This window comes from Pteronotus mesoamericanus, unplaced genomic scaffold (assembly GCF_021234165.1).
Source record: "Pteronotus mesoamericanus isolate MK-2021 breed Mesoamerican mustached bat unplaced genomic scaffold, CSHL_Meso_final contig_27, whole genome shotgun sequence".
Lineage (NCBI taxonomy): Eukaryota > Metazoa > Chordata > Mammalia > Chiroptera > Mormoopidae > Pteronotus > Pteronotus mesoamericanus.
In genome coordinates, this window is record NW_026555115.1 from 26,379,858 (window position 1) to 26,392,439 (window position 12,582).

General features: G+C 37.5%; 1 protein-coding gene across 5 annotated transcripts in view; it reads left to right on the forward strand.

Annotated features, from left to right (window-relative positions):
* The window catches only part of GOLGB1 (golgin B1), an 85,231-nt gene that overhangs the window by 5,063 nt on the left and 67,586 nt on the right, over positions 1 to 12,582 (forward strand). For all 5 annotated transcript variants that reach the window (XM_054575229.1, XM_054575230.1, XM_054575232.1 and 2 more), the window contains exon 2: positions 12,135 to 12,229. In XM_054575229.1, the coding sequence (XP_054431204.1) occupies positions 12,137 to 12,229 (93 nt within the window). In that variant the 5' untranslated portion in view covers positions 12,135 to 12,136. The remainder of the gene's footprint in view (positions 1 to 12,134; positions 12,230 to 12,582) is intronic.

Below are 12,582 nucleotides of genomic sequence, written 5' to 3' on the forward strand. Positions count from 1 at the left end.
TGAAAAAACATTCAGGATTTTAATTTTATATTTGGAAAATGAAAAAAATCATATTTTTACAATAGAAATTACTGTATCCATCACGATCTTCTCAGCTGATGGTGATATGCAAAAGATCTGATTTAGGGAACACTGGCATACCATCTTGGGTATGTATGTGTGTGCATACATTTGTGCATGCATGATAATGTTACATTTTTCCAAAGGGTGTATGGTTTTAAAATGGTTGAGAAACATTGTCACTGTGTTTGACATCTCAGTATTTTTCTGTTTAGTCCTAAAAGGAGTAGCAGTAGCAGTAGGATCCAAGCTACCTAGAGCAGAAGTTGTGGGTGCAAACAGCAGAGCTATAACAGAGGTGGGTTGTGTGTTGTTTGAGGAATCTGAACTGAAAGGGATGGAAAATGGTCAGTGAGTGAGGTAAATACAGGTCAGGGTGTGTGACAAAACCAGAGGTTAAGTTGAGAAACTCCTTTATGGACAATTCTAGCTGTTAATTGATTTGTTAAAACAAACAAAAACAAAAACTCTTTATTTTAAAATAAAACTCAAGTACTAACCCCTCCCCCAAATGTATAGTTTAATGAATTATTATAAGATGAACATCCTGTCATAACTACCAGGTCAAGAAATGAAACTGCCAGTCATCCAAGAAACCCCTCCATGCACCCTGTCCCAATCATAGCCCTATCTTTTCTTCCAAAGAAACATTTCCTTTGGTTTCTTTATGGTTTTATCAATGAAATGTGAACTTTCCCCCCAACCTTTTTAACTTGGTGTGTCTCTTGTCTTTTTCTTACAATTTCTGTTGAAGAACTGAGGCCTTTTAACCTGTGGAGTTTCCTTCACTCTGGGAATTTTCACTTCTATCGGGGTAGTTCAGATATTCCTCTGTCGTCTGCATTTCTTGCAAATTGGCAGCTCATGCCGAGGCTTCACCACACTAAGGTTCATTTCCTTCGGCATGACTATAGGTGGTGGTATATCCTCTCATTCGGAAGGTCATAATGTCTTGCTTTTGCTCTTTCTTGTTATCAGCTGTCAGTGTGTTATGTCTAGATGCATGAATTTATTAGGACTTGTAAAATATTAAACTACAAATTCTGATGCCACCATTTTATTTTCATTTATTAGCTGGAATAATTTTATAGGATGATGTGTCTCCTCATCTACTATTTGCCTCCGGAGTGATAAAGTTCAAATAGGATAGGCAGGATAAATTCTTGTGCTTACCCAATTTCAACATAATCAGATGATGACCAGTTTATTATTATTATGAACTTGTGGCTTTAAATATTTTTGGTGTGTTTTAATGCATTGCAATTCATATTCTTATCAGAAACTCACCTTGTTCCTTTGGCCTATGAGAACTTCTTCAGTTTGGCTCCTTAGCCATTTTGACATGACTGTAGAAGTCTTTGATAGCTTCCTTGCTATTTTGTATGACAAGATGTTTCAGACTCATTTTGTGCATTTCTTACTTGAGAACTGGAATCAGTTGTTTCTCTAAGAAGAACCCCAATCTAGGCCCAAAAGGTGCTCATTGCTTCTCAGTTTGTCATTGTGTTTAAGCCTTTTCAGAGGACAGAGTTAAGAAAATATATCTAGTAAGGTAATATACCTTGTAGGTTCATGCTGATATTTTCAATTCAAATTCAAAATCAGTTTTTATTTCATGGTTCTTAGTTTCTTCCGTGTTACATGTTACTCCTCCTTTTTTCATGCTGAAAATATGATAGAATTACTATGCCCGTAATTACTCATTTACTTTAATTCCACATGACACATACAATAGAAATAACAATACTGATTTTTGGTTACTGAAAACAATTTTAACAGGATTTCTTACATGTTATTTACATCCTCCCCAAATATTTTTTCATGGTAGCTCTGTATAATGTCAGAGCATATAATCATTAAATACTATGCTCTCTCCATCCTATCTTATTTCCACAAGTAACTGTATAATAAATGGTTACAACTACTCCTTTAAAAAAATTTTTTTTATTGGCCTGGCCAGTGTGGCTGAGTTGGTTGTGTATTGTTCTGCAAACCAAAAAGATTGTGGGCTTGATTCCTGGTCAGGGCACATGCCTGGGTAGTGGGTTCAGACCCTGGTTAGGCATGTGCAGGTGGCGACTGATGGATGTTTTGCTCTCACATCAGTCTTTTTTTTTTTTCCACATCAGTCTTTCTCTCCCTCTTTCCCCCTCCCTTCTCCTCCTTCTGAAATCAATAATTAAAAAAACCTTAAAATTTTTTATTAATGATCAGAGTGAGATTAGTTAATACAGTTATATAGATGTTAGAGGTACAATTTTGTTATACATCATCTGTACATTGTATTCACCACCTGAGGTCAAGTCTCCTTTCTTTTACTATTTATCCCCCATATACCTCCTTCTGTCTTCCCCCAACTCACCTTTCCCTCTGATAATCACCATACTATTTTATATTGCCTTTGAGTTTTGTTTCTTTTCTTTTCTTTTCTTTTTTTTTTGCTTAATCTCTTCTCCTATTCCACCCAGTCCCCTAACCTCCTTTCCCTGTGACAGCTGTCTGTCTGATCTCTGGCTCTATGAGTCAGTTTCTGTTTCATTTGTTAGTTTACCTTGTTCATTAGATTCCACATGTAAGTGAAATCATGATGGTATTTGTCTTTCTCTGATTGGCTTTTTTCACTTAGTATAACACTCTCCAGGTCCATGCATGCTGTTTCCTTCTTTGTTATAGCTGTGTAGTATTCCACTCTGTAAAGTACCACAGCTTTTTTATCCACTCATCTGCTGATAGGCACTTGGGCTACTTCCAAATCTTGGCTATTATAAATAATGCTATATTGAACATAGGCATGCATATATTCTTTTGAGTTAGTGTTTCTGGATTTCTTCGAATAAATTCCCAGAAGTTGAATCACCGGGCCATAAGGCAGTTCCATTTTTAATTTTTTGAAATAACTCCATAGGGCTTTCCATAGTGGCTACACCAATCTACATTCCCACCTGCAGTGTGCAAGTGTTCCTTTTTCTTCACATCTGAGCCAGCACTTGTTGTTTGTTGTTTTACTGATGATAGCCATTCTGACAGGAGTGAGGTGATAACCCCATTGTGGTTTTAATTTGCATTTCTATGATGAATAGTGATGTTGAGCCTCTTCATATGTCTGTTGGCGATCTATAGGAGAAATGTCTGTTCAGGTCCTTTGCTCATTTTTTAAATTGGATTGTTTTTGGTTTTGGTGTTGAGTTTTATATGTCTTTTATAAATTTTGGATATTAACCCCTTATCAGATTGGTGAATATGTTCTCCCATTCAGTGGGTTTTCTCTTCATTTTGTTGATGGTTTCCTTTGCTGTCCAAAAACTTTTCACTTTGGTGGTAATTCCATTTTTTATTTTCCCCTCTTTCTTAAGGAGATATATCAGAATAAAATATTGCTATGAACAATGTCCAAGATTTTGCTACGTATGTTTTCTTCCAGGGTTTTTATGGTTTTGGGTCTAATATGTCTTTAATTCATTTTGAATTTACTCTTGTGTGTGGTGTGAGAGGGTGGTCTAGTTTCACTTTTTTTGCATGTATCTTTTTCCCAACACCATTTATTAAACAGACTGTCTTTACCCCCATGTATGATCTTAACCTTCGTTGTCAAATATTAATTGACCATAGAGGCATGGTTTTATTTCTGGGCTCTGTATTCTGATCTCTGTTTCTGTTTTTATGCCAGTACAACCAATCCCTAAAACGATGTTTTGATCATTTGGATTGTCTCAAGCTTTCCCTCAGGAATGCCTGAGATGCCTTAGGAAAGGCTCATGGGAAAATTTTCATGAATTTTCTTACATGTTTGTAACATTCTGTCTCTGCTGTCTATAGCTGAAGATCATTTTTGCTGGAAATAAAATCCTTGGTCTGCATGTTCTTTCCTTGAATATCTCAAATCTGTAACTCTATTTTTTTTTCAGATTTTATTTATTTATTTTTAGAGAGAGGTGAAGGGGGAGAGAAAGAGAGAGAAACATCAATGTGTGAGAGATACATTGAATGGTTGTTTCTCACTCGCCCCCAAATAGGGACCTGGCCTGTGACCTAGGCATGTGCTCTGACTAGGAATTGAACAAGCGAACTTTTGATTCACAGGTTGGCCTTCAATCCACTGAGACACACCAGTCAGAGCTGTAACTCCAGTTTTGTTTTATTTTGTTTTGTTTTCTGGCAAAAACATTTGCTGTTGAAAAGCCTTATGATAGTCTTATTTTCTCTATCTTGCAAAAGTAAGATGATCTTTTGGCCTAAATCTCAAAGGATTATTTTTTAAGTCCATTCATTTTACTCTAGTAAATGTCTTTTTGGACATTCTGGGTTGATATTCTCGGTTACATGGTAGGCTCTTTTAATGTGTAGCTTCAGGTCTTTTTAAATTTCAGGTAAGTGTTCTTGGATTTGTTTTGTATGTGTGTGTGTGTTCTGTACTTTTGATTTTCTTCAGGAAATCCTACTATCTGCATTGCTTATCTGCAGTATTTATCATTTCCTCTTGATTCCTTTTTAATTACTGCTCTTTCTCTTAAAAAATTTTAAAATAAATAATTAGGAATAACTTAGACTTTTCTATAGAAAATTTGCAAAGACAGTTGGGTTCAGTAGACCTCTCACCCAGTATTCTCTAATATGTTAACATGTTCCATTAGCAACATACATTTGTCAAAACTTAAGAAAACAACATGGATTCATTAGTATTAACTAAACTCCATACTTTGTTTTAATTTCATCAGTTTCTCCATTAGTGCCCTCTTTCTGAACACATCGTAGGAAATCACATTGCATTTAAGTCTGTTTCTTTTTTAATTGGGATAATTATAGAATCACATGCAATAAACAATACTGAGAGATTCCTGTACTCTTTGTGCAGTTTCTCTCAGTGGTAACAGTTTACAAATCTATTGTATAATTCCACAACCAGGATACTGATATTAATACATTCCCTAGTTTTATTTGTATATTATACAATTTTATCATCTGTATTGGTTCCATATCCACTACAGTTAAGATATTGCAAGGTTCCAAGACCACAAGGATCCTTTGTGTTGCCTTTTTAAAACTGTAACTACCTTTTACCTTCCCCCTCCCTAAGCACTGCCAGCCGCTAATCTGTCCTCCATTTCTAAAATTTTGTTATTTCAAAAATGTAAGTGGAGAATTATATAGTATGTAACCTTTTGGAATTGGCCTTTTTTTCATTCCTAAATTCATAGAGATTAAATGGTTGGGTGTATCAATAGTTTATTCCTTTTTATTGCTGCATAGCATTCCACGGTAGTAATAAACCATGGTCTGTTTAACCATTTACTTGTTGAAGGACATCCTCACTGATTCCTTCCACTGAAGCTACTGTGAACATTCATATGCAGGTTTTTGTGTAAATTTAAGTTTTTAGTTCTCTGAAATAAATGCCTAGGTATAAAATTACTGGGTCATAATGTAATTGTGTATTTCCTTTATACTTAATTTCTTTTTGATTTAAGAAATTATTTTTTATTTCAACTTTTTATCTTAAGACATGAGTTGTGATTATTCATTTTACTGTTCCTTTTAGTTTCATCCTAATTTCCAAAATGATTTTTTAAAAAATTTCAGATATTTCCACTTTACTTTTGGGTTTTTCTGTTTTAACAATGGTGCCTAAATTGCCATTTTCTGGAAAAAGCTGTATAATGCTGGCCTCAAGGACTAGGCAGTCACTATTCATAATGGCTGTTGCAGTTCCCTCATGAATAAACCAAGGAAGGGCTTTCAGTCCTGCCCAAAACCCCACCATTTAGCTCTAGTTCATAAGCAAAATTTTCAACTTGCTTGCGTGTTGTATCATCTGTACAATTGCAAAGAACTGCTTGTGCCTATCATATTTCTGTTTCTTCAAGACTAACATGAAATGAAAGCTGAAATGGGGCTCTGCATCATCACCCAGTTCACAACACCAGGAAGATTGGCGTCTGTAGCAAGGAAAACTATATCCTCTCACTGCAGGGTTGTAATGAACTTGTGGTGATGCATTAGTTGAGGCAAAACAGCATCCAAAGATCTTTGACAGGTACAGGAAGAACCAGGGCACGGGCAGGAGTAAGGCCAAAACTCACAGCACTCTTTGTGCTCTGCTTTTCTGTGTGCAACAGAGTTACTTCACATTCAGAAGAGGCATATTTACAAGGAAAAACTGCTGAATTGGCCAATTTCTCCATAGCTGAGATGCCAGTGGATCCCCACCACCGTGGGCAATGCCACCGCTTCTTCCCCTTGCTGACAGAACCGCCATTTCACACGTCCTGTGAATTTAAAATAATTATTGAAAAGTTAAGGACTTACTGTTGTAATTTTGTTAATAGTTTTCTTACAGTATTGTAGTTCCTTTGCTCCTTTCTTGTTCTCTTGCTGTCTTCCAGTGTTTTTCAAAAAAAGTTTTAATAACAATAGTTTTTTAATTTTTTCAATTACAGTTTACATTCAGTATTATTTTATATTAGTTTCAGGTGTACAGCATAATGGTTAGACAATTACATACTTTACAAAGTGCTCCCTTAGATATTCCAGTTCCCACCTGGCTGCATACATAGTTATTACAATAATATTGACTATATTTACTATGCTGTACTTTACATTCCTGTGACTATTTTATAACTATCACTTTGTACTTCTTAATCCTTTCACCTTTTTTACCCAGTCCCCCAGATCCTCCCTCTTTGGCAACCGTTGGTTTGTTCCCTGTGTATGTAAGTCTATTTCAATTTTATTTGTTCATTTCTTTTGTTCTTTAGATTCCACTTAGAAGTGAAATCGTATGGTATTTGTCTTTTTCTGACTGACTTCATTTAGCATGATGTCTTCTAGGTTCATCCATGCTGTCACAAATGGTAAAATTCATTCACTTCTATGGCTGAGTAATACTATTCCATTGTATCAGTATGTTATATATTTTTTATGTCATATCATTTTAATGCTTTTTGTTTTAGGCGATTTTGTAGGTCATCAAGTTGTTTAGTAGTTTCTAATTGTTTTTGAGCAAGGCTTTTTATTTCTCAAATGAATATTATTCTTTTTCTTTGTAATAATGTTCTATGAAAATTTACTGTGTTACTTTGCATTTGCTCATGTGTATGTCTGTTTAATGTTATTGAACTTGGATTGCTCTTCTGTGTTCTTTTCCTGTGTCGTACAAATAATATGGTAGCTGGATTTCTGAGATTTCCTGACCTTTTTTTTTTTTTTTTTTTTTGACCATCTCCACTCTTTATCTGGATCTTTTTTTAAAAAGAATTTATTTATTTTTAGAAAGACAGGAAGGGAAGGAGAAAGAGAAGGAGAGAAACGTCAGTGTGTGGTTGCCTCTTGCACACCCCCCACAGGGGACCAGGCCTGCAGTCCAGGCATGTACCTTGACTGAGAATCGAACCAGTGATCCTTTTATTCACAGGCCAGTGCTCAATCCACTGAGATCCAGCCAGGGCATGGATCTTTCTTTGGTCTCTGTTGATTCTGTCTTGATGAATTTTGAGTCTACTCTCAGTAGAATCTCCTCAGTGGGGGCCCTGTTTTGGAAGAGACCCCTGGCTACCTTAGTAGCCATTTCACATTCTGCAGGTTCTTTGCACTTACCTGCTGTAGTGGGGGATATACCAGCTTCTTTCAGCTGCTGTTCTTTAATTGGCTTGGCAACTTTCCAGTGACTATTCCCTGGCTCTTTTTTGGTTATCTTAGCATATCGTCTAGTATATGGTCTATCAAAATTTTGTCTCTGTTCCCTAGTTGTAGGTAGAAATTAGGCTCTTCAACAGGATCATAAGGAAAGCATTCCAAGGTCTCACACACGGGAGATTGTGATGTGGTATGGTTTATTTATGTGGAGATAGAAGCTTCCTCCTGGGGTTTCAATGTCCCATCTCTGTCTGTCCAACCATGGAAAAAGTACAACCGTGTCTTCAGTAGGCCCAACACAAAAGTCAGTGTCCAGAGTTTTTGCTTCATATTAAGGCTTAGTCCTTTGGAGCACACCTGCGGCAGCTAAGTGACCTCAGCTGCCGTCCAGGTAGCTGAGCTTGTTTCCATTCTGGCTGCTCTGGTAGTAGAGTCCATGTGGCTGCTGGCCATGTGGCTGATATGGCCACATGACAATGGAGAGAGAACACACGATCACACAGGATGAGTGTATAACCTGGTGGGCAAGAGAGACAAGAGGGCTGCTTTGCTCCCCTGGGATTATAACTAGGAGCTTAGGTTTGGGATGGACCGGGTGCTTTTTCAAAAGAACTAGTCAACTTCCCAAACTTTCACAGGCTTTGAGTAGGGCAACCTGCTAGTTAGATTGACAGGCTTCTATGATCAACCACCTGCCTCTGTGCCCTCCAACAATCCCTTATCCAAGAGTCTGGGAAGGGAGGAGTGTTGATCTCCTAGGGTGTGAAGCTGTAGATTCCTGGCTAAGCAAGTAGGCTCCTGCTTCCCAGTTTATTAAGCTCAATGTCTATTTCCGTTTTGCTCCCTTTTTCTAGCTAAATACCAGTGGTAACACTGTTAGATTTCCGGGTTGGGCCTGAGAAATTGAAGTAAAACAGATTAACAAGAGAAAAGCATGCACACTTATTTAATACAAGTTTTATGCAACACAGAAACTCTCAGGAGGTAATGAAGACTCAAAGAAGCACTTGAATTGAACACTTATGTGTTGAATTAGAGTAGTTAATTCTGAAAATCAGACAAGGCAAGGGGGTAGTTAATCATGGAGAAGTGACTAGGAAAATAATGGTTAGTTTACAAGGTTGGTTTTTACAAATTTCCCTTGGCCTCAATTCTCCCTCCCTGGAGATAAGAATGTTACTTTTCTCCTTATATAGGACAGACATCTTCTATATGGGTGTTTTATCTCTTGCTTAGAGGAAGAAAAAAGGGGAGGTCAAAGTACCCTTTTTTCCCTGCTGTTTTCCAAGTGTTTTTAGCTCAAAATAATATTTAAGCCAAAGTAACATTTTGGGGTGGCTCATTATGCCACCCTTCACTTCCCCCTTCTTTTTCCTGCATGGTTTACAATGACACATGGAGCTGTGGTTCTTGGTGGTTTGTTTAGATCCATGTTTATTTAAGCGTTTGTTGGAAACTTTGGGAGGGAAGGAGGGAAGGGAAGTGTTAATGCGTGCGTGTGCGTGTGTGTGTGTGTGTGTGTGTACATATATATTTAGGCTGTCTGTGTCTTGTGGTTTTTGGTAGCTTGTGTCTTTCAAGGAATTGGCCAATTTTATCTATATTAATGGATTTATAGGTATGGAGTTATTTGTAGTGTTCTTTTATTATCTTTTAATGTATGTTAGATCAATAGTGATGTTTCCTCTTTCATACCTGATGTTGCTAATTTGTGTCTTCTCCTTTTCTTGGTCAATCTGATCACAGCTTTATCAATCTTACTTATCTTTTCAAAAAAACAACTTCTGGCCAGCCAAGATGGAGGTGTAGGTAGATACACTTTGTCTCCTCACAAAACCAAAAGAAGGACAACAATAAATTTAAAAACAAAAAGTAACCAGAACTTGCAGAAAATAGAACTGTATGGAAGTCCAGCAGACAAGGTGTTAAAGAAGAAACATTCATCCAAAATGGTAGGAGGGGTGCAGATGGGCAGCCGGAACTCAGAGGATGTGGGGCAAGGCAGCAGCTGGAGAACTGAGCAGGTGAGGTGGCTGGCAGACTGGGCGGTCCCACATTTGGGTGTGGATAAACCAGGAGGAACAGCCAGGGGGTGAGACAGACCACGAAATTCAGGGTTCCGGCATGGGAAAAGAAAGCTTCAAAACCTCTGGCTTTGAAAACCTGTGCGGGATGTGGCAGCGCAAGAAACTCCCCACCTCACAGGAGAGTTCATTGGAGAGACTCACAGGGTCTTATAACATCCACAAACCCACCCACCCGAGAGTCAGCACCAGAAGGGCCCACTTTGCTTGTGAGTAGCAGGGGAAGTGACTGAAAGCCAGCCGAGAGCCGAGGGAGCGGCATTGTTCCCTCTTGGACCCCTCCCCGACATACAGCATCAGAAGCAAGTGACCTGTGTTGTCCCGCCCTGGTGAATACCTAAGGCTCCATCTCTTCCAACATAACAGGCACACTGAGAAAAAGAAATGTGGTGCAAATGAAAGAACAGATCAAAACTCCAAAAACAGAACTAAGTGATGAATAGACAGCCCACCTATCAGATGCACAGTTCAGAAACACTGGTAATCAGGATGTTCACAGAAATGGTTGAATATGGTTACAAAATGGAGGAAAAAGTGGAGGCTATGCTAAGTGAAATAAAGAAAAATACACAGGGAACCAACAGTAAAAGGAAGGAAACCGGGACTCAAATCAACGACTTGGAGCAGAGGGAAGAGATAAACATTCAACCACAACAGAATGAAGACACAAGAATTCAAAACACCAAGGAGAGGCTTAGGAACCTCTGGGACAACTTTAAACGTTCCAACATCTGAATCATAGGGGTGCCAGAAGGAGAAGAAGAAGAGCAAGAAGTTGGAAACTTCTTTGAAAAAATAATGAAGGAGAACTTCCCCAGTCTGGCGAAGGAAATAGACTTCCAGGAGATCCCGGAAGCTCGGAGAGTCCCAAAGAAGTTGGACCCAAGGAAGCACACACCAAGGCACATCATAATTACATTACCCAAGATTAAAGATGAGGAGAGAATCTTAGAAGCAGCAAGCGAAAAGGAGACAGTTCCCTACAAAGGAGTGCCCATAAGACTGTCAGCTGATTTGTCCAAAGAAACCTTGCAGGCAAGAAGGGGCTGGCAAGAAGTATTCAAAGTCATGAAAGGCAAGGACCTACATCCAAGAGTACTGCATCCTGCAAAACTATCATTTAGAATGGAAGGGCAGATAGAGTGCTTCCTAGATAAGGAAAGATTAAAGGAGTTCATCATCACCAAGCCCTTATTATATGAAATGTTAAAGGGACCTACCCAAGAAAAAGATCAAATACTATGAACAGTAAAATGACAACAAACTCACAACTATCAACAATTGAAGCAAAACAAGAACAAAAAGAATCTAAGCAAACAACTAAAACGGGAACAGAATCACAGAAATGGAGATCAGAGGGAAGGAGGATGGGAAAGAATGGGATAAAAGGTACAGGGAATTAGAAGCATAATTTGTAGGTACAAAATAGACAGGAGGAGGTTAAGAATAGTATAGGAAATGGGGAAACCAAAGAGCTTCTATGTACGACTGATGGACATGATCTAAAGGGGGTTGAATGCTGGTGAGAGGAGGGGGGTGCAAGGTGGAAGGGGAAAAAGGGGAGAAAAAAATGGGACAACTGTAATAGCATATATATTTACATATATATTTCTATATATAGAAATTACAAACACTAAAAATAAAAAATAAAACTTGATTTTATTGATTTTATCTGTTTTTCTATATTCAGTTTTATTTACTGCACTAATCTTAATTCATTTTTTCTGGTAACATTTAATTTGCTCTTTTTCTAAATTCCTTCAAGAGAAGCATAGGTTGCGTATTCCTTGTTCCTTTTCTAATAGATGCAATTAATGCTAGACATTTTTTCTTCCTTTAATTAAGTTGATTGGATTTTGAACAGGATTTTGTTTAAGTTTTAGCAAAACACATGGTTTATTGGGAAAAATTCCTGAAAGAATGGGGTTCATGAGGCACGTAAAAAGAAAAAAAACTGCTGAATCATGCTGTTTCTTTGATGGAGGAAGAAAGAACAACAGACTAGGAGGGGAAGGAATAATTACTAGTTTTATGTTTGTAAATGAAGTTCTGATGAAATAAGTGGCATGGAAAATAACCTGTAGGGTGCATTATTTCCCACTAAACAATTATGTATTTGTGTTTTATTTTAAAAATATTCCTTATGGTGATTTACAGTTGCCACTGAAAAGTGCGTGACTGCACTGTACGTACTAAGATGCCTTTTTAAAAGGTACCATTACTGTCCAGTCTGTTCCTGATATATATCACCATATATATATATATATCAGTTATCTTATTTTACTTATAGATGATATGGTTACCAATATAGGAAAAAACTATTCTATATTTTACTGATTCTTATGTTTTCTTTTCCTGCAGAAATGCTGAGTCGATTGTCAGGATTAGCAAATGTTGTTTTACATGAATTATCAGGAGATGACACAGATCAGAATATGACGGCTTCCTTAAACTCCGTAAGTAGCTCTGTTCTGAATTAAACTGATGAAACATATGTTACACGTTCTTCTGAGGAAAATAATTTAAGATGGAAGGGTGTGAGCAGCCTCCCTTGTGCTAGGTAGAAGAGAAGATTAAGAAAAACATTGAGACTTTATAAATGGCCCTTTTCCTGTAGTTTGTAGTCGAAGAGCCACAGTGGTAGGAATCAAGTCCTGGATGAGAGTCAAAAGGTCTTTTACATTTGTCCCACAGAGACTTGTTTAGTGTTACATTGTTTTAACCCCTACTTGGCTATATATTCCTTTTCTCTAGGAAGGATTTGAATGACAAATGGTGGAATTGGAGTACCTTTCCTGTTTAAGAATAT